Genomic DNA, 22,532 nt, shown 5'->3' on the forward strand with positions numbered 1-22,532 from the left:
CTAGAATTTAGCAAGTGAAAGAATATGGGGGTGGGAAACCGTGGTCTTTGCAGCTAGACAGTGTTGTGGAGGGGCAGCGTTAATGCAGTTTGTGCATACAAAATTATAAACTAGGTATGGGCAAAACCACAATCTTTTATGATTACTTCTCCATCATTGAGCAGAGAGGACACAAATCTAGACCCGAACTACCTTATTTTGAAGAAACTAGTAGAAGGAAAAAGACAGAATACTTGTCTTAAACTAGAATATGTGTAAATAAAGTGTGCCAAATTATGAACAGTAGAATTTCATCCTCAGTATACATTTTTCTATAATCTACAATAGGTATAAGCGCTGTTGGAGGATGTCTTTAAACTTAAGTTTCTTTTTGGTAAATTCTCAAGTTTTACCTCTGAGATAAATGCTGAGTTTGTTGCTCAGCACAGACATGACACTACATGACTAGCTTCTAATTCTAGGCATCTGTCTTGGTATGAGGATTAAGTGTACAAAATGCAAAGAAGAATTGGAAAAGAAATATGTCAGACAAAGAGGCTGGATTTGTTATATTTATTAGCAGTTGAAGTAAAGGAAAATGACTTTGCATTGTCATAGGCTTTAGACTTGAGCAGCAGGCAAGCACAAATTCCTTTTCTGCCTATCTGTAAACAGATAGGGAAAGTGATAGTTTGGTTTGATACAGCTTAAGTTACAACAGTTCATTTGTTAAAACCCTTGATTACCCAGCAGTTATGATTTCTGATATTAAGGCTCTACACTGTATTCACTATACACAGTGTATAGTGAATGTAAGAAAAAAAAACAAAAACACATTTCTATGGAAACTGGGAACTATGGAAATTTTCTGCAGCATGTACATCATGTGCATGTTATTTCATTCAAAATACACAAATTTAGTTTCACGATCCTTCCATAATAAGCAGGTTAACATACACGAAGATACATTTTTAAATACATCAAGCAGTTCATATATCTTAAACCCTGAGATTTGGAGTCTTAAGGCTTTATTTTCATGTTGTATTTTGCTTTAGGGTGTCTTTATATTTTGCATAGGTGTTTTAACATCACAACTTGTCAATTTCCACCCTGGTTTTCTTGATCAGGAAGGGGTACAATGTAGAAATCTTTAGTAGTTAGCTCCTGATGCAGGGTAATATATTTAGAAGCATTCTTTGTCTGTGGGATCACAAATTTCTCTGTAAATTCACTTTTACTCATTTGCTGCTTTCCTTGTGCAGTCAGTATACTGTTAATGAATGCTAATGCGTACGTGTAGCAATTGTAGTCATGTTCTTCATACCTAGGAAAAATGTCTCATTAATAAGAGTTAGCACTAATTGTTTAATCACTGTGCATGAAGGAACATTTTAGTGAGTGACATAAAGAAGCACACATTCTCCAAGATCTGTTGCCATTTGCTTTCATTGCTGGTGCTTAAATATATTCTATTAATTGCAAGTTGTGCTTTCCAGACAGGGATACTAGAAATTGTAAGCATGAAACCAAAAACAAAAGCTGCAGATTTCAAAATAAGGAGTTCTTATTTTTTATACTTAACTTTGTTTTTACCTTGTTAATCTTTGCTTTCTCCTGTGTTTTTACTCTGTTACCTTGAAAAGTTCTTCCTGCAGCAGTAACATCCTGCGCCTTTATATATGCTTCTTTCAGTGTGCCATTAACTTGGAAGCTTGCTTTAAAACGAAGCAGACTATCACAGATATATAATTGATACTGTTGCTTTGCTGTACAGAGTGCCAGTCAAACTCCCATTGGCAAGCATTTGTACCAGGTGTGCAAGGACAGAAATACTACTACCTGAATGGAGTAGCCATTTAAAATGTCCTGGTCTTTTTTTTTTTTTTCCTTTTTTCCACTGTCCAAAGCTAGGAGCACAACACCTTTATTTTTCACTGTCAGAATGTTTTTCAGATTCTGCCAAATGTTTCATGTTGGCCACTAACAATTTGAGTAGCTTACTCCTTTCCCTCGCTGCATAGCGCTGCTTTTTCTGTTGGCCCTGTGCAACTGCATTTGATGGTCAGTCTCCTGTCTGCCATCTGCCTACTTCTCAAGCTGCTTCTGTAGCTGCTTCATCCCATATCACTTCTCTATTGCTTTTCCTAGCCCTGTGACTCACTCCTAGTCTCATACTGTCAGTGGCTCCATGGTTTGTGTTGACACAGGGAATCATCTGCAAGCCTTGTGTGTCAGCCCTGGGAATTTATGAGATCTTCTTGCAAGTTCTGAGGACTATTGCTATCAAAATCAACCCTGAGCCCAGTTCAGGATTGCTCAGTTTTCTTCAAAGCTCTTCTGGTTTGTTAAAGGTATTTATTAGAAGTGACATATGAGATCCCATGCAGTAAGCAAGAATTTGCTACAGTGCTCTTTACCAAAATAGTTGTCACCAAAAAAAAAAAAAAAAAAGTAGGAGGAATTTTGAGAGGAACCATCACTGCAGCGCAAAACAATGGAAAATTACATAGCAAAAATGCTGGATTCACTTCAGCTCAGTGCTGAATTAGGTCGCTTTGCCAGGAGGTGGCATATGGGGAAAACAGAAGAAAAGCTTGTGGAAGAGATGCATGCATCTACCCACCTTCTGCCACTGCTTTTTTGACATCAAGTTAACTTCAGTAATAACATTAAAGCACTGGGAAATGTAGAAGTGTCAAAGATGATTGTAAAGCCAATAGGATTTGTGTTCTGGAGGTATTTCTTAAAATTATTCTAGGTCAAATTCTTTCAACTCCTGATATTAGGGAGATAATACATCATCTCTGAAAATTTATAGTCAAACACATACAGAATTGCTAAAAACTGCTTTTGATTTGTTGTTGTTTTTACGTAAGATGATGTCTACTTCCATTAACTTAAACACTTTACAGAACTCTGCTCTGACAGGCTGCTTATTAAACGTACCGTTATTGACGAGCAGTTCAAGGACTGGTGATTTCTGGGACAGCAGCTGCTTTGTCACCAATAGGCTTGGTGATGAGGCACTGAATGTTTTTGCTGGGCTGTATAACTTGTAACACCGTTATCAGGCATTAACTTGAAGGAAAGTTGCAAAGACAACTGAACATTCTGGATGGAACATGCTGGTTCAATTCAAAATCTATGGGAGTCTTTCTGTACGTAACTATCCAAAGCAATGTTACCAACCTGCTGGAAGAGCTAGAGAAGCCTCATTATTTTTCCCATTTCTGACCATTGTCAGCAAAGAAGTCATCTGGAGGTAAGATCTGGGCAAGAATCTCATCAGTGTAGTCATGATTTCAGCCTTTAAATCTAAATACCTCTAAAACTGTTGAACCCTAGAAATTATTATAGAATTGCACCTGAATTTTTGTACTTCTGTACCCAGCAGGATACTCTTCAAAGGTAATGTTCCAGTGAAGTGTTCCTTTTTGTGCAAGATTATTTTGTTGCTGAAAAGTCCCCTAAAATGTTCTCTTATTTTAGCACTTTTATAGTCCAGCTACTTAAAAACACTTGCAGATTAGCAAGGCCACCGAGCGTCAAGACAACCTGGAAGAGTTGAGTTTGTTAACAATGTGTGTTGTGAAGGAGCTGAATGCACCACAAGCCTCATAGGTCCAAAATAGAATAGCTTAATTTATCATCCCGGGCTAAGTACCTTTATTACATTCACCTTTTAAACAACCTACCTGTGAGGAAGCCAGGCCTCTCCCACAGAAAATTCCTCTAGGAGCTTATCCCACTGCTGAAGAAGCTCAAACATATCTGGCTGTACTAGTGGGACACTAATGCACTGTTCCCATCCAGTTTCATCTCTGTGAATGCCCTCCTCATCGTAGTTATATACCACTCCTGAAAACAAAGAGCAACAGATAGCACTGGAGAAAATGGTTTCACATGTACTTTTCTGTGATTTTGAAAAGTAATTTTCCTTAATGCCATTCTTTCTTAACTAGTTAAGATCATAGCTTCCCATCAGTGGCCTTCTATGGCTAGAGTAGAAAATGCAGTGTTTACTTTTATTGAAAAACTTTCTTATTTTTCACAATGTTATTTTGGAGCTTTTGATAAGGAAAACAACCTAAGGACAGACGTTTCTATTTTGAAACCTGATTAGACTAGTTTTCTATTAAATAAACATCTCAAGTGAGATACTGAACAACAAGCCACTCTGAGAACCTGTCACGACTGTTAATGTGGCTCTTTTTTTATTAGGGATGATTTTTGACTTAAACATAGTTCTGTCTAAGTCAAGATTTCCTGAAAATGTTTTTATTTGGGTGAACTTTTTTTAACAGGCTGCCTAGCTTTGTATTTCTGTGCCAGGAGTGCAAGTCACCTGTCCCTCCCTCTGCACCTCCTCAGCATTTAGGTGGGACTGGGACTGGTAGGTGGCTTCGGCTTGAAGCCCTGCGCTCAGTGCTGGGCTGCAGGATAAATGGTTGGATTGGGGTTTTTTGATCTTGGTGTGATACTCCTGCAGCCCCCAGCTAATCCCACTTCCAATTCCTGTGGTGTGCACAGGGAACCTTTGCACTGTTCCCCAGCAAGGCACCAGCCGTGTGCGTGCTGCAGCCGCCCTCCTACCAGCAGTCACGGTGGCAGAGGTGGCTGCAGCACCCCCGTTACCTCAGGCAGAGGGGTGCAGAGGGCACAGAGGCTCGGGTCGGGGCCCCGCACGGCAGCTCCCAGCTACATTTTACCGTCGCCGTTGGTTATCCCCACGTGCAGGTCGGCTCTGCCGTCGTACCCCCTGAAAGACAAACACCGCCAGGCGCTGAGCGGGGCCGCCCCTCACAGGCGCCCTCCCTCGGAGCGCGACCCCCGCGGCCCCTACCCGAGGAAGGAGCCGGCTGCGGGCCGCAGGAGGAGCGCCCGGCGCTGGCGGTGCCCGTGTCGGAAGGGGCAGGGGAGGCGCACGGGGGCCGCGGCCAGGCCGGCTCCGAGCAGGGGGCGGCCGCAGGCGGGGCAGAGCGGCGGCGGCCGGCGGCAGAAGATGGCGGCGCCGCAGTGCCGCAGCCGCAGCACGGGGCCCGGCTCGGGGGCCGCCTCCATGGCCCCGCCGCCGCCGCCGCCCTCCCGCTGAGCGGCGCTCGCGGCCCGGCCCGGCCCGGCCGAGGAGGCGGCCCCGGCCCCGCCTCTTCCCCCGCGGCCCAGCGGAACCGGGGAGGCGGCGGCGATGAGCACCAAGCAGGTGACCTGCAGGTGAGCCGCGGGGCCGGGGGCAGCCCCTGCCCGGCCGGGGCTCGGCGCCTGAGGGGGGCTCGGGCAGGGGCCGGGGGGACGCCCCCCGGGGGAAGGCGGCGGCCGGCGCCGGGCTCGTCCCCACAAAATGGGTTCCTGAGCGCTGCGCTGCTTCCCCACAGGTACTACCTGCAAGGAGTGTGCCGGGAGGGGAGCAAGTGCCTGTTCTCGCACGACCTGGCCACCAGCAAGTCATCCACCATCTGCAAGTACTACCAGAAGGGACAGTGTGCCTACGGAGCGCGCTGCAGGTAACGGGCCGGCCTCCTGCGCTCCGAGGGACCGGGGGGGGCAGCGTGTGCCCTGGGCCTGAAACCCCGGGGAGCCGAGGATCAGGAAGAGCCGGGGCTTTCTGAACAGCAAAAGGGATGAAATGCGGTGTTAAGCGATGATGAGCCCTGTCCCACACTGCTAAAACCGGCTCACGAATGCAGTGTTGTAGTTTGACAGTGTCCTAGCTTCAGGGATGATCCTGTCCTGTAGAAACTCAGCTCCAAGTTTTCTGTATGTTCTCACTCCATTCTTAATTACTGTGAGAACTGCTAAATGCTAAACCCAGAAGTTCAGGTGTGCAGCTTGACGAGGAATGGCAGCAGGCAGTGCTCTGCTTCCCGTGTTACCGCGGTGGGTGAGGGGCCTCGTTTCGGCAGCGCTGTGCTGGGTTGTGTTGTGGAGCTCACAGCCGTGCTCCTGCAGATCCTAATGAAAAATCTTGAGGACTTGCAGCTCTGTCTTAGAGCAAAGTACATTTTTTTCACATTCCCCTAGGTTTTGTGGGAAAAGTGAACAGCATTGCACCCCTTCCTGCAGCCTTCTGGTTGAGGCTCCTTGAGACCTCCAGTAAGTGCTGTGTGGTGGTGAATGTTGTTGTGTCCCGCCAGCCCGGGGTCCTTCACAACCAAATTCTGGCCACAGATAAGAAATGTGTGTTTGCACGTTCGCCTAACAGGAGCTGGAGGTTTCAGGGTATTTGTAATAGCTTTGTTGCGATCCTTTCTTTGGCATTGTTAACGGTATCAGGCATGGAGCAGAAAGCTAAACCTTAGTGAGCTGCCTGACTCCCATAAGCTGCTCAGATGGAGCTGGCCGTTTGTAACGCTGCTGCTGGCTGTGCTGCTCGCTGGGAGCACCTGGCACGCTGCGAGGAGTGCAAGGACACCTGCAGCCTGTGCTGCTCTGCTCCAGCTGTTTGGGGACAGCTGAGGGCACGCCATGCACGTAACCTACTGATGTGTACGGCAAAACTGGGCGCTAAGTACAGGACCAGAAACAAATGTGGAGAATATTTCTGTTCTCACCAGTAGCACTCTAGCATTCAGGTGTGCCTGTGGCTTAGCTGCACCGGTTGCTCCTGTTCTACTGCTGAGCATGTTTCCATTATTTTACCAGGTGTCTTGAATCCTTCCCTATCCTGCACACAAACACCACATCTCCTTCCTGCCTGTGTTGTGGCAGCATGAAGTCTTAAGTGTTGCTGCTTGGAAGGGGAAACAAGATCAAAAAATGTCAGTCCTTACTGCACATCTTCTAATTTTGCTTCTCTGAGAAACGTCAGCAAACCTGTTTGTGTGGGGAGATGACGAAGATCTGATTTAATATGCACATGAATAATGTTCTTTCAGCTATGCTTGGTGTCTCTAGAGAAGAAAATCAAGGTGTGCGTTCAGAGGCATCTGTTTTCTGAGACTGAGAAACTTCTAGTCTGGCCCTGAAAGAGAGTCAGCATTTCAGTCAACTTGTTAAAACAACCCTTTATTTTTATTTTATTTTTTTAAAAGGTAGCTAAAGTAGCTATTCAGCTTTATTTTGTTACAAAAAGGACAGGGAAATGCATCGAGGGAGCTGTCCCTCTGCTGTGCCTCGGTTTAACTTTCGTACCAGTTATTTTGTCTGTTTCTCTTGTAGATATGATCACACCAGGCTTCCTGCGTCAGGGGGTGCAGCAGCTCCTGTACCACCTCCCCTCACGTCGGGAGCGCTGCACAGCCCTCGCCAGCCTCCCGAGCACAACGTGCCGGTAATCAAGAGCAAGCTGCGTGAGACTGGCAAACGGGAAAAGAAAACACTAGTGCTCCGGGACAGAAGTGAGTAGGGCTGGTTCTGTGCTCGTCTTCAGTGATGTCATCCTCTGATCTTTATGGGAGTTGGGTATTTCTTCACCTTTTTTTTTTTTTTGTTACTTGAATTTCAGCTGAAGAGGGGTGCTGTAGGCCTTCCTAACTCATGAGTCCCCTTTCCTGTAAACACTTGTGCCTGTCAGTACCTTTCAGTGACAGCATTTAGCTGACCTGCTTGTAACCTGGTGTTCCCTGAAAGGGGTTTTTGGTCTGCGGTGAATTTTTTGGTAGATAGGTTGGGAATATTGTTAAAATATCCCCACTCCTTTTGTGCATTTTGTTCTCAATGAGAGGGCATTTGAAATGGTGAGAAGCCTGGCTGCGTTGTGCCAGGGCACCACTCTGTGGAGGATTGTGCCAGTGCCTAGGAACACAAGCCCCAGAGGTGTCCCTCCATTCCTCACACCCGGGGACAGGAGTTGAGTCCCCCTGTTGCCAGCACGCTGTTCCTACCCCTTATCACAGTCGCACCAAACGAGCCAGTTGCCCTGATGTGAAATGGGAGGATTTTTTATCCTGTTTGTAAATAGAAGACAGCTCAAGAGACCTTGAAATTCGTCTTTTCAGTAAGTAGTTTGTGAAAATTCTTGCAGTTTGGGACCAAAATAGGCTTAAGGATGAGAAGATGTAATTGTGAAGGAATTTAAAAAAAAAAAAAAACAAAAAAACTACTATTCCTTGAAAAGAAGGTACAGGAAGCTTCTTGAGTAGGTTTTGTGCATTATCCTGTATCGTTCATGCTGTTTCTTTTTCATAAGATCTGAGTGGCTTGAATGAAGAAAAGCAGAAGCCCAGTGCCACAAGTGATGTGGTGTGTTGCAGTGACAAAACTGATAACGTGGAAATGAAGCCCCATTCGTATCTGGAAGCTATTTGCAGTGGACTGGAAGATCCTGTGGCTGGAAGTTCCTGTGCTGATGGAGAGCAGTGGTGTCCTTACGCTGCAGCAGGAGCATGCCACTTTGGAGATCGCTGCCTTTACCTGCACGGAGATGTGTGTGAGATCTGTGGATTGCAAGTACTTCACCCTTTTGACCAAGAACAGAGGAAGGCTCACGAGATGGTAATAGTAACATGAAATTGCGTTGGATTTGGTTTGTTTGCTGCAAGATTGGATTTGTTTGATCTAAAATCCAAAGGTGTTCTATGTAGAATAGCCTGTTGTTCCAAAGGGCTTCTGTTGTGCTGTTTTTCTGGCTGCACAGTGATTCTAACAGAGGTCTGTTTAAGTATCTAGGACTTAATTCGTAACCGCGGTGCAAGTAGTTTTATACAGCAACTTCTTTTTTCCCCTTTTTCTCCTTATGAGAAACTTGCCTGCAGTTCTGGGAGACCACAACACCCTAAAATTCTACCAGGAAAATGTCTTTTGGAGCTTACAAGAGGTCTCAGTGGTAGGCTGCTGTCTTAGAGCAACCACCCTGCTGGTCTGCTGAGCCGCCTCTTCAAATATCCCAGCTTGTTCAGGGCGGATTTCAGGGCAGTGTAAAACAGGGGCAGACTGAACAGAGTACAAAGATTTTGTAGATGAACTTTAAGTAGGAAGGACGGGGGGACTGGATAAGGCCTTGGCTAGGTTAGGAAGGCCTTAAGAAGCTGCTCTTCCCTGTCCCCAGATTTAGGTCAGAGCAGGTGAGGAACAGTTTACATTTCTAGGCTGAGGAGGGGAAAGACCAGAAGCTTTAGTGGTTACTGAGTCATGGTCCCTCCACAGCCTGGAGTGGAATCTCAGGGGCCAGAGTCTCAGTTCTTGTGCTCCCAGCAGATGCTGGCAAAACGTGCTGCTGTGGGAGTTCTCATCCCACATGCGGGCACAAGCAGCAGCTCACCCTGTAGTGCTGTAAAAGTAAATCAGTTGATGGTCAGTACTGGGATACCCTGATGAGATGCTCTAGGAAAGCCCGTAATAAGGGACTAATCCCTTATCTAGGGTAAAGCTTAGTACCTGCTGAATGAAGAGGGTGGCTTTAATAACAAACAGGATAACATCTTGAGTGTGGTATCCATTCTGGACCCTGAATTAAATGATTAGGAGTATTTGAAGCATTTCCTTGTGTGGTAGCTGTTCCATGACAGATGCAGACAGGTGTACATTGCAAGTGTTCAGGCAGCCTTACTTCTGATGCTTCTGAAGCTGCGGAGAACATCAGAGGGCTGAATTCTGTGATCGCCCTTGAAGTAATTAAAAATAAACAATGATTACGAAGGGTAGCAATGATGCTCTTAATCAGTGTACCTTGTTTTTTCCTGTCAGATCCCTGTCATTGACACTTCTGTTTTACAAAGAACAGGCTGCTCTATGACTACAATAACCACTGACATCTCTCCTGTGACAGATGTGCATGGCAACATTCGAGCATGACATGGAGAAGGCCTTTGCCTTTCAGGCAAGTCAGGACAAAGTGTGCAGTATCTGCATGGAAGTGGTATATGAAAAACCGTCAGCCTCTGAGAGGAGGTTTGGGATCCTTTCCAACTGCAATCACACGTACTGTTTGTCCTGCATCCGGCAGTGGAGATGTGCCAAGCAGTTCGAGAATCCCATCATAAAGTAAGTTTGTGTTAACTAGACTGTGGCCTGTGTCAGTGAGATGGGCTCTGCGGTGTGCTTTGACTTGATTTGGAAATAAATGTGGTCATTCCTTAGCGCTAAATGTTAGCCTAGCCATTAATAAGATCTAAGCTCAGAAAATCCTGGTCTGAGTGCTGGGAAAAGTGCAAGGCATCAGAGTATGTCTGTGAGATGAGAAGATCAACCTCCACGTACAGGTAGGAGGCATCAGGTAAGTTTACTTGCAACTAAGTTTAAGTTTTGGTAAGTTTACTGCAACTAAGCATGTTGGCCATTTTTAACTTAACCCTCTCTCACTGCACTGACAATGTGGCAAAGTGCAAACATTCAGCTGCAGAATAGCTGAGTTGACTTCTGCCCCTGCTTCCTTCACAGGAACCTGCTTGCAAAACAGTAACTCCTTCCTATGTATGTGCTTAATTACTGCATTCTTCTCTCAAATATAGCTTACTCAAGCTAAACCTTCCGTTAATCACACATCTGTGTCTGAGTAAACGCCTTCATCTTCTAACTATGTAAAAAACATAATCTAAACAGATTCTTCCTTAGATGAAAGAATTTTAAACATCCAATTAGGGCAATTTCCTTTTCTTAGAATCTCTTTGAAAACTCTTTCGAGATATAAGCACACTGAGCAAGAGGAGGGAAATATTTTCAGTCTGCTGCCAAAGTAGACCTTCCTGGGCAACTTTCATTATGAATTCCATTGAAGTGAAAGTTGTCTCTGTACCTGTCTAATGAGCTATTCTGGTTACAACAGGGACTGTGGCTTTTTTGCAGAAACAGTGCTCTGGAATCAGGTTTGGGTGTGATTAGGTACTGATATAAATTTTCTAAAAATGTTTTTTACATTATTCACAATAGTGAACATACCAGTTTTTGTATAGTTACTCTAAATGACGGACTTGGATAAGTTTCAAAAGCAATGCCTGCAGAGACACGAGGTGTTTTTATGGGACTTACAGGGAGGTACCAGGTAATAAAGGTTTTCCTAGGCTTGTTGGGGTACCAGAAGTTGCTTATTTAATTCTTGATCTTAGTTCCTAATGAATAAATCCATCTCGTGAAACCACTAAATGAACTCATCAGTGCTGTAGATTTCAGATGGTATTTCAAAAGGCTTAGGGACAATCCTTTTCCTTTATTCGTCTGGTTTGGCTTTCTGCTGTATAGGAGCCACAGCGTTTCCTTAGCAGTTAGTTTATTTCTGTGTATCAGGCCTTTAGCTTCAGGAAAGAAGCTAAAGAATAGATATTTCTTCAGGAAATATCTATTGCTTTTGTTCAAGTTTTGAAACAAATGCAAGGCAGCACAAGCCTGACCGTGCCATTTTGGATTATTTCAGTTGAAACAAGTAAGAAATGTGCTGTACTAACCCGTGAAGCTGTCTGATGCATCCGTGTGACAAACTGTCGCCCTTTCACTCAGGAGCCTGCAGTTTCGGGCTAATTTATTAAGTATTGCTTTCAGAAAGTAACAAAGCATTCCTTCCTTGTCTTGATCCATTAAGGTCTTGTCCAGAGTGCCGTGTGATATCAGAGTTTGTCATCCCTAGTGCATACTGGGTAGAAGACCAGGAGAAGAAGAATGAGCTGATTGAAGCATTTAAGCAGGGAGTGGGGTAAGTTCATTAACTGTAGATATTACTTACATTGTCTTTAAGATACACTAAGACTTACTCAGTTAAAATCCCTGTATTTTGATACTTAGGTGATTACAAACCATTCAGTAAATAACTCTTAATCTCTGTTAACGGCACACTGTTTTTATTTAGCTTAACTTTTCAGCTGTTGTGAAAGGGTCTGTTGTATTTGTAGATCAGAAGTTGCTCAAACTCATTGTGCTTTGAAGGGTTGAGGCTTTGTCATTTCACTTGCCAAAACTGGACTTGTACAGTTTCTGCTGATCCTTTGGATGTAATTGCCTGGAAGGCTGTCAGTTATGGAGAAAACAAATAAGGAAGGAAAGCTTGATTTTTGTGATAGTATCTTGATATATGGGCTTAAAATTTCACAAGTCTTTTGTAATGGCTACTGGAAATGGAAAATACATCACTCCATTCCCTTTATTGTCTAATAAAGATTTGCCTGGTGATTGGAGCACTGGGAGAGGTCTGCTAAAGTGTTGTTTTACAGCAGCTTTGCAAAGCTGTGCTTGCCTGGAGTATGTACAGGTCACTTAGTTCAGGGAACAATAAGGAACCATTAACTTATCTCATTGCTCACTCTTTTAAAGGGAAACAAGTAGATTTATGCTTGACCCAAATGAGTCATGACTATTTTGCTAAAGGTTGTGCAGCTTTATTTTGTGATATGCACCGACTTTTAAAATTTGCCCTTTGGATTGCAGAAAAAAATAGGTTTGACTTAAAGCTGTAGCTGTTTGGGAAGATTTGCCTTTGAAGTATTGTTATAACTTTTCAGCACAATTGCTGAAAGTTGTACTACTCCATTAAATCTTTAATCCATCTTTAATCCAGCTTCTTGTTTTACCTTACAGTCAGGCAAAATACTTGAATAAAATTAATCACTTTACACTGAGGTTCTTGATACTGTTAAGTTTTCAATACCCTATTGCTGGTGTGGTTTTTCACTTTAATCCTGAAGGACTTTGTGCTGAGCGTAGTAAGTTGTGCTCAATATCTTGGCATAGGCAGTTTTTAAATGACTGCACGTTCTAAGTAAGGCAAGCTTTTGTTTTATTGGAATAGCGCCATCAGGTAGTGTTACGAGCTGGGTTTTGGTTTTGGCTTTTGCTTTTGTATTTTGAGAATACAAAAATGGTTTTTGCTTTAAGTGTTTGGCTAAGACTAATGTGTTGTACCTAAGCATCTCTGTACCAAAGCAGTCTTACAAGTACCTGCCTTGGCAGTCGGTTTAGCTTTGAGGATGTAATATTACACACAATGAGAAAATGCTAATAAAATGTTCACTGAAGGGGAGTCTGAGCTCAGAGCAGGGGGTCGTCCCAGCACAAACCCATTCTGATTCATATGCCAGCACAGAAAAAAACAAGCCAAACTTAGAAAACTGGAAGTCACAGATCACTTGTGTTCTAACCCAAGGCAAATTCCATTTTTAATGCACTGCCTGCTTTTTTCTTTTTTTTTTTTTTTTTGTGGTGGTGTTTGTTTCTTGTTATTGTTGAGCTTTCTTCTCCCTTCAGTTGCTATTTGGGAAGCTGTGTTTATGACTTAGGGCTCAGTTTCATCACTATTTGCATATTAAGTTTGCATATAAGTTCAGTTGCAATTTCTCTGTAGCTTCACCTTCAGCTATTTTTCACGGTAGAACAACACAATGTTCTTTTTATGAAGGCATTACTACATCCCTAGTATTGCCTTTATAAAAAAAAAAAAAGCTATGTCACTAGAATAATTTAGTTGAACAACAAAGCTGATGGAAACTTAAATTAATACAGTGTTGTCACAGAACTTCCAAAGGAGATGATGCGAGGAACTGGTTCATAAAAACTAAGTGGTAGAAAGCGATAGATTACGTTCATGGGAATGAGAACATATCTGTGCAGGATAGAGGGCATTCTTTGGACATCCTTCACTTTTAGTGTCTTAAGATTTTTTTCTTACTATTATTTTTTAACTTATGGTGCTGCTCTTTTATGTATTTCTTTGTTCACCTTTAGTTTTCTTTCCCATCTATTTAACTGTTGCCAGTTAACATACCAAGAGTTTTGGTCTTAACAGTAGTACTCTTGGTTTTGTTTTTAACAGTAGTACTCTGCATCATGGAATACGATGAGATAAATAAACCATGGAAAATTAACTGTATCTGCTTCCAAACTCACTGAAGTTAATAACTCTCTCTTCTAATTGAATCAGAAAAAAACCCTGCAAGTACTTTGAACAAGGGAAAGGAACTTGTCCATTTGGAGGAAAGTGTCTTTACCTTCATGCCTATCCAGATGGGACACGAGCTGAACCTGAAAAACCAAGGAAACAGCTCAGCTCTGAGGGGACCGTGCGGGTAAGGGAATATTCCAGTCAGTTGTAATTGAAAACACTTTTTGAATGTGAAGGGTACCACTTAAATGTGGTCCGTGTAATGCATGGCCTTAAGAGAAGAAAACATCCCCCAACTTTCCGTGAGGGAAAAGTTTGAAGAGTTTGTTGTTGGGGAGAGAGGGCATCTTTCATTCAATAACAAAAAATTATCTTTTTTAACCAGTGCTTCTCATTGCAGACCTCTCTACAAAGAAACAAACCAGGTAGAGCTTTCACCTATAGCACAATTAAAAGCTACTCTCGCTTGCCTGCATGTAGCTATCATTGAGACCAGCTAAGATGGTTAAAGACTTCTCAGAAACTCATCGTGCCTTGGCCGCCATCCTGAATGGTCAAGGCAGGCCTAATTATTTTAATAGTATTGAGATATTAGATATAGCTCATTAATGCTGCCCTGTCTGACAAACTATTATTTATACGGTAACACTAAAGAGACCAGTTGTCACTTAAATTAACAGCAAATATTGCTGTTTTAAGTATCAAGTTCAGCCTTTTTTGTTTTTAAGGAGGATGGAGGACCCATAAAGGAAAACACTTTAACTGAAGTATGTCAAGCTAAATAAGATTTATTTTTTTTCCATTGCAGTTCTTCAATTCTGTTCGTCTGTGGGACTTTATTGAAGACAGAGAAAGTAGGACTGTGACCAGCACAGATGATCAAGTAACAGAACTTGGAGAACTTTTCATGCACCTTTCTGGGGCTGATGAGGATTCTGCTACTTCTCAATAAAGTCAACTAAAGGTGCACTCTTTGGTAGCAATCCAGCTATTTATTTAGCGATGGTTTTACTTATTACAGCACAGTTAGAATGAATGTGCCCTGTGGTTTACTTGTGCAGTTCTGGTAAAGTTTTCAGATAGTTTTTTGTATGGCAACAGAAAAACTAAAATATATTTAAAAAGTTAAACTGATTGCATGGAAAAAAATCCCTTAATACCAAGAGGATTCTCTTCCTCTTTGGCCTAACATATGCTGTCTTGTAAACTGAGTGGTAATGTTAAATATGGCTCTTCTCTTGCCGTTTAAAGCATAAGCTGTTAAAAACTGTTGCTAAAGCTGTTTAGGGTGCTTTTTTTTCCCCGCTAAAAAATGTGTATCTACAAAAACCCACTAGGAATTATGATGAGCGTAGCTTCTCCTTTCTTACAGAAGGGATTTAAGAGCTAATACATTATACCTCCAAGTACTTAGAATTCAGAAAAAGCCGTCTGTATTCTTACAGCGAGTGTTTCAGGAATGGGGCCGAAGACCATACAAGTTCGGTTCCTACCATTGTTTTAAAATAATCAAGTGTATAGTGGCAGGAAATGCCTCCTGGAGCACCTGCTGGAAACAAATACAATTGTGCTATATCCAGGCAGAGAGCAGCAGTACTAGTAATGGAGTTACAAACATACAGCTAAATTAATTTCGCAGCACAAACTGGATATTGCACACTGCATAATAAGTAGATAACTTTCAGTATTAATTGCAACAGTAATATTTTTTTTCCAAATGTATTTAACTTGAAGGGAAAACCTTGATTCAGGTTAAATGAAGTAGCCAAAATTAAATGAGATAACTAAATAATTTTTTATCAGTGATCTTACAGTTCATATCTGTACAACATTAAATAATTGTTTCTTTTGTGACTGAAATTAGTTTTAACCACTACTTTTCTTAACTGTGGGGAGTAGACATTTAGCCTTTTCCATCTCCATGTGTTTCTAGGATTGAGACACATCCTTCTGAGTCACAGCCCCATTTCCATGTACCTCCTGTCCTCAGTTGCAGCTGGCAGATGCTGTTACTGAAAGCACAGGGAGAAGCTCCAACATTTACTACTTTTAAGTGTGGCGGTTCTTTAGGAGGACTGTCTCCAGCTGCTGATTTGTCTTTTCTGATTAAGGGCAACACTGATAGAGGGCCGGAAAGTTATGTATTAAAACACATCTCTTCTGAGCCACTTGAATTGTTACTGAATCGTTTTTTTCTTTAAAAATTTAATTCATGTTTGAGTTGCAGAAGCTTTATGATTCACTATAAGTTCTGTTTTTTTAATTACACTTTGAGCAAAAGTAGTTTACAGGACGATTGTGCAGTTTCTAAGAGGTTATTTCTGCTAGGTCATTTGTATTAACTTTGCAGTTAAACTAAACTTTGGTCTGGACTATCTTTTAAATGGCTAGTGAATGGCTTTTAAATGGCTACTGAGCAATATTCTGAGTACAAGCAAAGTTTTTTGGTTTTGTTTTTTCCAAGCAAGTTCAGCATGCAATTTTAAAATGAAGTACAGGGCTAGTTTTACCGATACCTTTATGATGAGACTGCATGGCCTTGAAAGGCTGCTCGTCTGTAGAAAATATTTAAAGATAACCATTTCAGGAAACATGACTGACACAACAAAAATTGTTGTGACACAAAGTGTATTTAGAGGCATTTGTGCAAAAAACCTCTTGTCTCAGCATGACACCTCGAGCACTACTTTGGTAATCTGAAACTAGAATCTGTGTCAGTGTCATAAAGCAAACAGCAGGAACCTTGATCTGGTATTCACAATTTTTTTTAATAGTACCAGATTACTTACTCCAGGATTATCTGCTTCGTCTGCTGTTTGTCATTTCTGGGTCAAAACTAAATCCGAGAAGCATCTGGGATAAAAGTACTGGTTTTCTGTAAGGGTTCCAACAGAAGAGGGAAAAATCCCATCTCTGCTGGCTAACCGTTCCCTCAAATTGAGCAAGCAAATATTGCTCTCTGATCTGATCTAGGAAAGGTAACTTTTGCGTATTTCCACACTAATTGTTAACAATGCTTACTGTGAAGTTAGTCCTTAGCTTATAAACATGGATAACTACTTACCGTTCAATTTCCTTTTTAAAACTGGCATTTGAAGGCACAAGTGATGGTCTTAACCTAGACATACAATATAATTCTTCATTACTAATTAACTACAGAGATGAAGAAAAGTAAGTACCTCTAAGAGCAATGCAGTTCTGTAAGATGAATATTCAAGAGCTCCAGCCCAGCCATACTTTCTACCCTAAAATAGTTAAATAGTTGCACCCTTTAGCCTCCCTGCTGGAGCTTTTTTTTGGCCATTCCTGCATTTTTTTTCCCAGAGATAAATATTTCAGTGGTGACATATACGGGGGGTGGGGGAACAATGGAGAGGATATTCTTTACCTTAAAGTTAAACAAGACATGCCTGATTTACTTTGCTCCATGAAAACAAACTGGGAAAACAAGAATCTGAAATTTAAAGGTACCTTGTTTTTCAAAATTACCTAGGGATTACATAAAACGAACTTTTAATGTAAGAGAGGTAAGACAAATTCACACCTTTTTAAATTCTTCATTTTACAGCTTTCAAAATCTAATGCTATACCTAATACTGGTTCAAAATAATCCTCTTGCTTTTATCAAGAATGTTGTTTAGTTTTTCCAGAGACACATAACCTGTTTTTAAAAATTAGGAGTTAATGGTTCCTCTTTTGGAATTCAGTGCTAAGGTAAGAGCAGCTTTCCACTTCTTTTTTATCATTTTTAAACTTTTTCAAATTAAACTGAAGGTAAAATGAGAGACAAGCGTATTTAGAGAGGGCTACGTTTAAATACCAAGAATATTAATAAAAAGCATGCAGAACTCTACAGGACTGTTTTCATCAGTCCTAAACATGAATTTTGTCATCATTCTCAATTGTAAGGGTGGAAATATTATTCCCTAGGCAATAATGTTATACTGATATTCTGAGGACAAAGTCTAAATATTTTTATGGTAGAACCTTTCTGGCTTACATACTTCAAATTCCTTTCCTTGATAATTGCTTTGTGTTTTTGTTGTTGTTTTTTTTTTTGCTTGCTGCAGATTAGAAGCTGAAATGTCTATTTTGACATTACAGGCAGTTACGAGTTGCATATGGAAGATGTCAAAATTCATGGCAAAACAAATCATCTCCATTTTGCCTAACAAATTTTAGAGGCAGCAGTTTAGCCTAAGTGGTTCCATTTCTTCACTAGACCTTGTATGTGGATACAAACCCCATACTTGCAAAGCACGTAAAAATCCCAAGAATGGAAATTTGTCTTCCATTAATGAACATATTTGAAAAGAATGCTATTTATGAGTAAATTTGATTAAACCACCAATTTCTTGGCTGATACGCAGTTGACAAGAGAAAACACGCACTACCTAAGCAAAAAAAGCTTACGGAAGATGGAGCACAGAGCAAAAATGGTGCAGTGAAGTAGCTTGATAGTGTATCAGTATAGGTATGTTAAAAAGTAGATGCTGCTGAAAGATTATTACAGTAGAATAAAACCATATGGTAATGCAAGTGATCAGAAACTGATGGTTGTCATATCAAGTATGTTTTACCTGTTTTTACCATTTTTACTGGTACAGTAGTATCTGTCCTAAGAACTTTCAAAAGTTATTCTGTTGTTTTTTTGAACTTTTCAGATCTACACGTCTGTGTCAGAACTATGGCTTACTATATTAAATGATGACATTGAATCTTAAACCTAAAATTTAATTTATTTTATTAAAATAAGATAATCAGAGGAACCTTGGCTTACAATAAATGCATTTTCTCAGGAGCAATAAAAACAAAATTAAAACCCAAATCAGCAAGAAAAACTGTGTATGCTCAGTTTCCTCTTGATAGTGCATCTCTGACAGCTTCAGATGGGATGAAAACAATGCTCATTTCGCAGAAGTATACTGATACTGTTAATTAGCCTTTTATCAGCCACAAAAGCCTGTCTTTCTGCACTTACCACCTCATTGGGCTGCAAGAAACAAGTCAATAGTACCAAAATAAGCTGCTTAAGTTACTCAAGATGACCATAGCAAGACTGGCTAGCTTCCTTCTCTGAGCAGTACAGTTTAGAATATACTCCATTCCTTTGCAAGAGTTTGTCTTCTATGTGCAAAACTATTGCAAAACTATTTCGTGTTGAATTAGCATTTTAACTTATTTCATTGGCTTGATGAAAGCTCTTAGGCAGGAGCTGATTTCCACAAAGTTTTTTGTTTTGTTTTGTTTTCCTCTTCCCTCAGTCTTGTTTGCAGATACCCATTTCCAGCAAAACTCCCCCGACTTGAAGCGGCAGATGGCCTGGGGCAATCAAAGAGCACCAAAACACATTATCTTTCCTCAAATGCCAAGTCGAGCCATCCTTGCTGTAAAATACCAATTTATCAGCAGATTTAAATCAATCCAGAAACACTGCCGAAGAAACATCCATCTCCTCTGTGTATGGGAAAAATAAGGCTCAAGTGCATCTATTAAAAAAATAGTAATAGACCTCTTGATTTATAGTCTGATAACTATCCCAGTAAAAGAAACTGTAGAAAAAGGCAATGTGGAGCTGTGTCCCTGCAGGATAAGAACTGCAGACATCCTTAGCAGCTTGCTCTTAAAACTGGGATGCGGATAATCCTGCTGGCACTGATCCTGTACACCGAGGCATTAAAAGCACAACTTCTGTTACTTCTGTTTCTTTCCCATCACTGGAGAGAATAAGGGAAGGGGCGCACGATCCTAAAAAACGGGTAGTCTTGTGGATGTTAATGTGCACGAATTTATGTCCTCTGTATGCGCTGCACGATGCAGAGATGGTTCAGAAGCACTCCGGTTGATTTTGGGTAAAGAATGTTGCAACAATTCAATGGAAGACAGTATCTGAGGGAAATGCACATAAAATGAAAAGAGATGTTAGAGCTGCATCTCCTTCTAATTAAGTCTTACACCTTTATTTGATAAGCACCTTCTCTGCTTTAAGCACCTCCTTAAGAACCACAATACATTATGCAGAGACACTGTAAGGAATACTTTGGGAATGTGCCAGTGTGAGCAACTGAACTCTGCCGTACGTTTTTATTGCTACGGGGAGTCTCAGGAGAGGGGAGGATACGTCTCATTATTTCATTGATATTACAATCAATGTGCAAGTATCTATGCAAATCTCTAAGATTTGCATAGGGAAAAGAGTTTTTCTTCTGCACAGGGAAAGAACTGCATCCTCTGCCTAATCATCTGTTTAGATAACCAAATTCAGAAAGAGGCTTTCAACAACCGAAGTTACACTTAAGTGTAACAGCAAGATGTTTTTAAAACATCTGCTGTTACTCAGTTCCAGGTATTTAATGAGTACAAAAAAGTCCCTTAATCATCCTCACAGTGACAGAATAAGGGTCAAGTATGCTTTGTAAAAATAACAAAAACTGGCATGTGAATTTAAATCCCTTAGCAAGTTGTATTTGCTTGTACAGAGTTGGGGGCAAGGAAAATTGGAACAGTCTCTTTTATTTCAGTGCAGGGTTAAGGGAAATTAACGTACAAACAACATTATTTTTTTTTGCTTATCTCTGAAATGGTTCAGGTATTGCAAGCAAATTGTTCTAATGTCAGTCTAACACACCTTCAGTCAGCATGCATATAGTTTTTAATGATTTTGTACATAATTCCTTTAAATCAGAATTATAAACTGCACAAGGGAGCTGGGTTGTTAAAGGTACATGTGAATAAACACAAAACGAGGAAGCATGCTGCACTTCATTCCTGCATCTACCTTCAGTTTCTAAACCAATGCTTGTGTCCATCTAGAATGTTTTGTGTGCTAATGGCTATTTATAAAATACTTTGAAACTGCTATCTGTAGAAAAACAAACACTTACTTGTGGAAACAAGGGTCTTTCTTCCCTAACTTTCTTCAAACAATCTGCTACAAGCCTCTTCATTGCTTTGGGGCAGTTCTTATACAATTTACTGAGGTCTGGAGAAGCATACCCTCGGCCAACCATGAAAATAATCTAGAAAAGAAGAACAAATAAATAGCAGAAAACCAAAGCTGTAGAGGTTGTTTCACTGACTGAAAGCTCTACTGTACCAAAATGATCAAACATGAGCACCACAGGCAAACACACCAGCACAGGAACAAGCACGCCATGTAGATTTGTCCCAATTAGTTAACTGAAGAACATAATTAGAGTGACACTGTGGTTTATCATACTCCAAGCAGTGAAGGCACTGCTGCAGTTAGAACAGAACAGCACACAGTACGTGCCACGGCAATTTCCTTCAGTTGAAGTCTACAGGTGCCAAATGATCCTCACTCAACTTGAGTAGTTACAAGCAGCCAGTTTGGCACAACAGCTTCATTGGTCAGTAGAGCTGCATTTTCAGGTATCTCAGTAAAATATATCTGCAACACCAGACATACAGCTATCAAGTGGAAAGGAGCTCATAATGAGCTGCGATTGCAGCATAAAGGAAAAGAAGGTTGGTTTGTGTGGTGTTTATTGTTTGTTTTTTTTTTTAATAAACACTAAGAAATAGTGTTGGAAAATGCATTTTTCTGTTTCAGTCCAAGTTAATGGGTGTCCACTGAGATTCTATCCAATTTCCAGTAACCTTAATGGCTAACTGAAGTGCTGGTAAGCCTACTGACTAGTAAAACAGTGTAGGTTTTGTTGGTTAAAGGGGGGTTGGTTTGTTTGCAGTTGCCTTTTTTTTTTCTTTTTTTTTTGGGGGGGGGGGGAAGGAGAAAGGGTGATTATTCTTTTGTTTTTAAGCAGGACTAATTGTGCTATTATTTCTTTTTCAAGTTAAGTTAGCTCCAAAAAAAGTCCATAAAAAAAAAAAGTTGCTAAAATAAGGTCAAATTCCCAAGGCTATATTCCATCCTTCCCAAACAAACTTATCTGAGGGGTAAGTGTCACATGTTTTGTGATAGTACTGATCATTACAAAATTTCAATGTGATGAATTAAAACACATTCCACTATCACAGTTTGTAGACAGCTTTTAAAATAACAACAAATCTCTTTAACTGACCTGGCTTTTCCTACTTGGAACAGATGATAAACAATAGGGGCAAACCAGTGGTTTGTGTCCCCCCAGCTCATTGTTAGATCTTCATTTAACATAGCAAAGCAAACAAATAAAACAACAAAAAACCTGAGGATCAGCAAAACAACGATCAAAAAGATCTAGGAGTTTTAAGTTCATGCCCTTCAGGGGGGGGAAAAAAAAAAAGGTTTCAATAATGAATTAACTCTACACTTGCTAAGCAAAAAAAAAAAAAAAAAAAGCATTCATCTGAAGAGAACACAGTTGAGGTTTCAATCCTTAATGTGCCTCTTCAGCTGTTAACTGACTGGTAAGAATACAACCTCGTGGAGACTAAATCACAGGGCATTTAATATATTTATAAACATTTTTTTTGTGGAGTAACTTATTATCAATATTTAAATATTCAACTACACAGATTTACTGCTGAAACAAACGATGTTGTAAACAACATTCCAGTTGGTGTTTTGCATTTATCCTTATCTTACATTTCTTTAGGAAAAGTCAAAAATCATGCCTAGAAATAAAGTGCAGTATTCTGAAGATTGCTTCTTACCTGATCTCGGTTGTTTATGTGGGAGTACGGCAACTCTCCTGTCATTAGTTCGTATAATACTATTCCATAGGAGTAGACATCTGACTGGAAACTAAACGGGTTACTGTCCTGCATCCGTATCACTTCTGGTGCCTTCAGAAGGAGAAAAGAAACAAATTAAAAGCATTAATGGAGTACTGAAAGTATTAATTAATTCAAAGTA

General features: G+C 40.9%; 3 protein-coding genes across 7 annotated transcripts in view; 1 reads left to right on the top strand and 2 right to left on the bottom strand.

The window, feature by feature from the left end:
• Positions 1 to 543: 543 nt before the first annotated feature.
• MKRN2OS (MKRN2 opposite strand) lies at positions 544 to 5,040 on the bottom strand. Its single transcript, XM_068694611.1, has 4 exons — positions 4,823 to 5,040; positions 4,689 to 4,738; positions 3,675 to 3,837; positions 544 to 1,303 (listed from the first exon to the last, which is right to left on the bottom strand). The coding sequence occupies exons 1-4, from the start codon at positions 5,038 to 5,040 to the stop codon at positions 1,078 to 1,080; spliced, it is 657 nt and encodes a 218-aa protein (XP_068550712.1). The 3' UTR covers positions 544 to 1,077.
• MKRN2 (makorin ring finger protein 2) lies at positions 5,029 to 15,577 on the top strand. The gene is made up of 8 exons (XM_068694610.1): positions 5,029 to 5,190; positions 5,352 to 5,480; positions 7,135 to 7,313; positions 8,105 to 8,409; positions 9,683 to 9,897; positions 11,429 to 11,539; positions 13,757 to 13,901; positions 14,526 to 15,577. The coding sequence occupies exons 1-8, from the start codon at positions 5,165 to 5,167 to the stop codon at positions 14,667 to 14,669; spliced, it is 1,254 nt and encodes a 417-aa protein (XP_068550711.1). The 5' UTR covers positions 5,029 to 5,164; the 3' UTR covers positions 14,670 to 15,577.
• Positions 15,578 to 18,444: 2,867 nt separating this feature from the next.
• The window catches only part of RAF1 (Raf-1 proto-oncogene, serine/threonine kinase), a 78,647-nt gene continuing 74,559 nt past the window's right edge, over positions 18,445 to 22,532 (bottom strand). For all 5 annotated transcript variants that reach the window (XM_068694605.1, XM_068694606.1, XM_068694608.1 and 2 more), the window contains 3 exons: positions 22,331 to 22,462; positions 20,602 to 20,736; positions 18,445 to 19,606 (listed from right to left, as the gene is read on the bottom strand). In XM_068694605.1, coding sequence (XP_068550706.1) covers positions 19,466 to 19,606; positions 20,602 to 20,736; positions 22,331 to 22,462 — 408 coding nt within the window. In that variant the 3' untranslated portion in view covers positions 18,445 to 19,465. The remainder of the gene's footprint in view (positions 19,607 to 20,601; positions 20,737 to 22,330; positions 22,463 to 22,532) is intronic.

Source organism: Anas acuta, chromosome 11, assembly GCF_963932015.1.
Source record: "Anas acuta chromosome 11, bAnaAcu1.1, whole genome shotgun sequence".
Taxonomy (NCBI): Eukaryota; Metazoa; Chordata; class Aves; order Anseriformes; family Anatidae; genus Anas; species Anas acuta.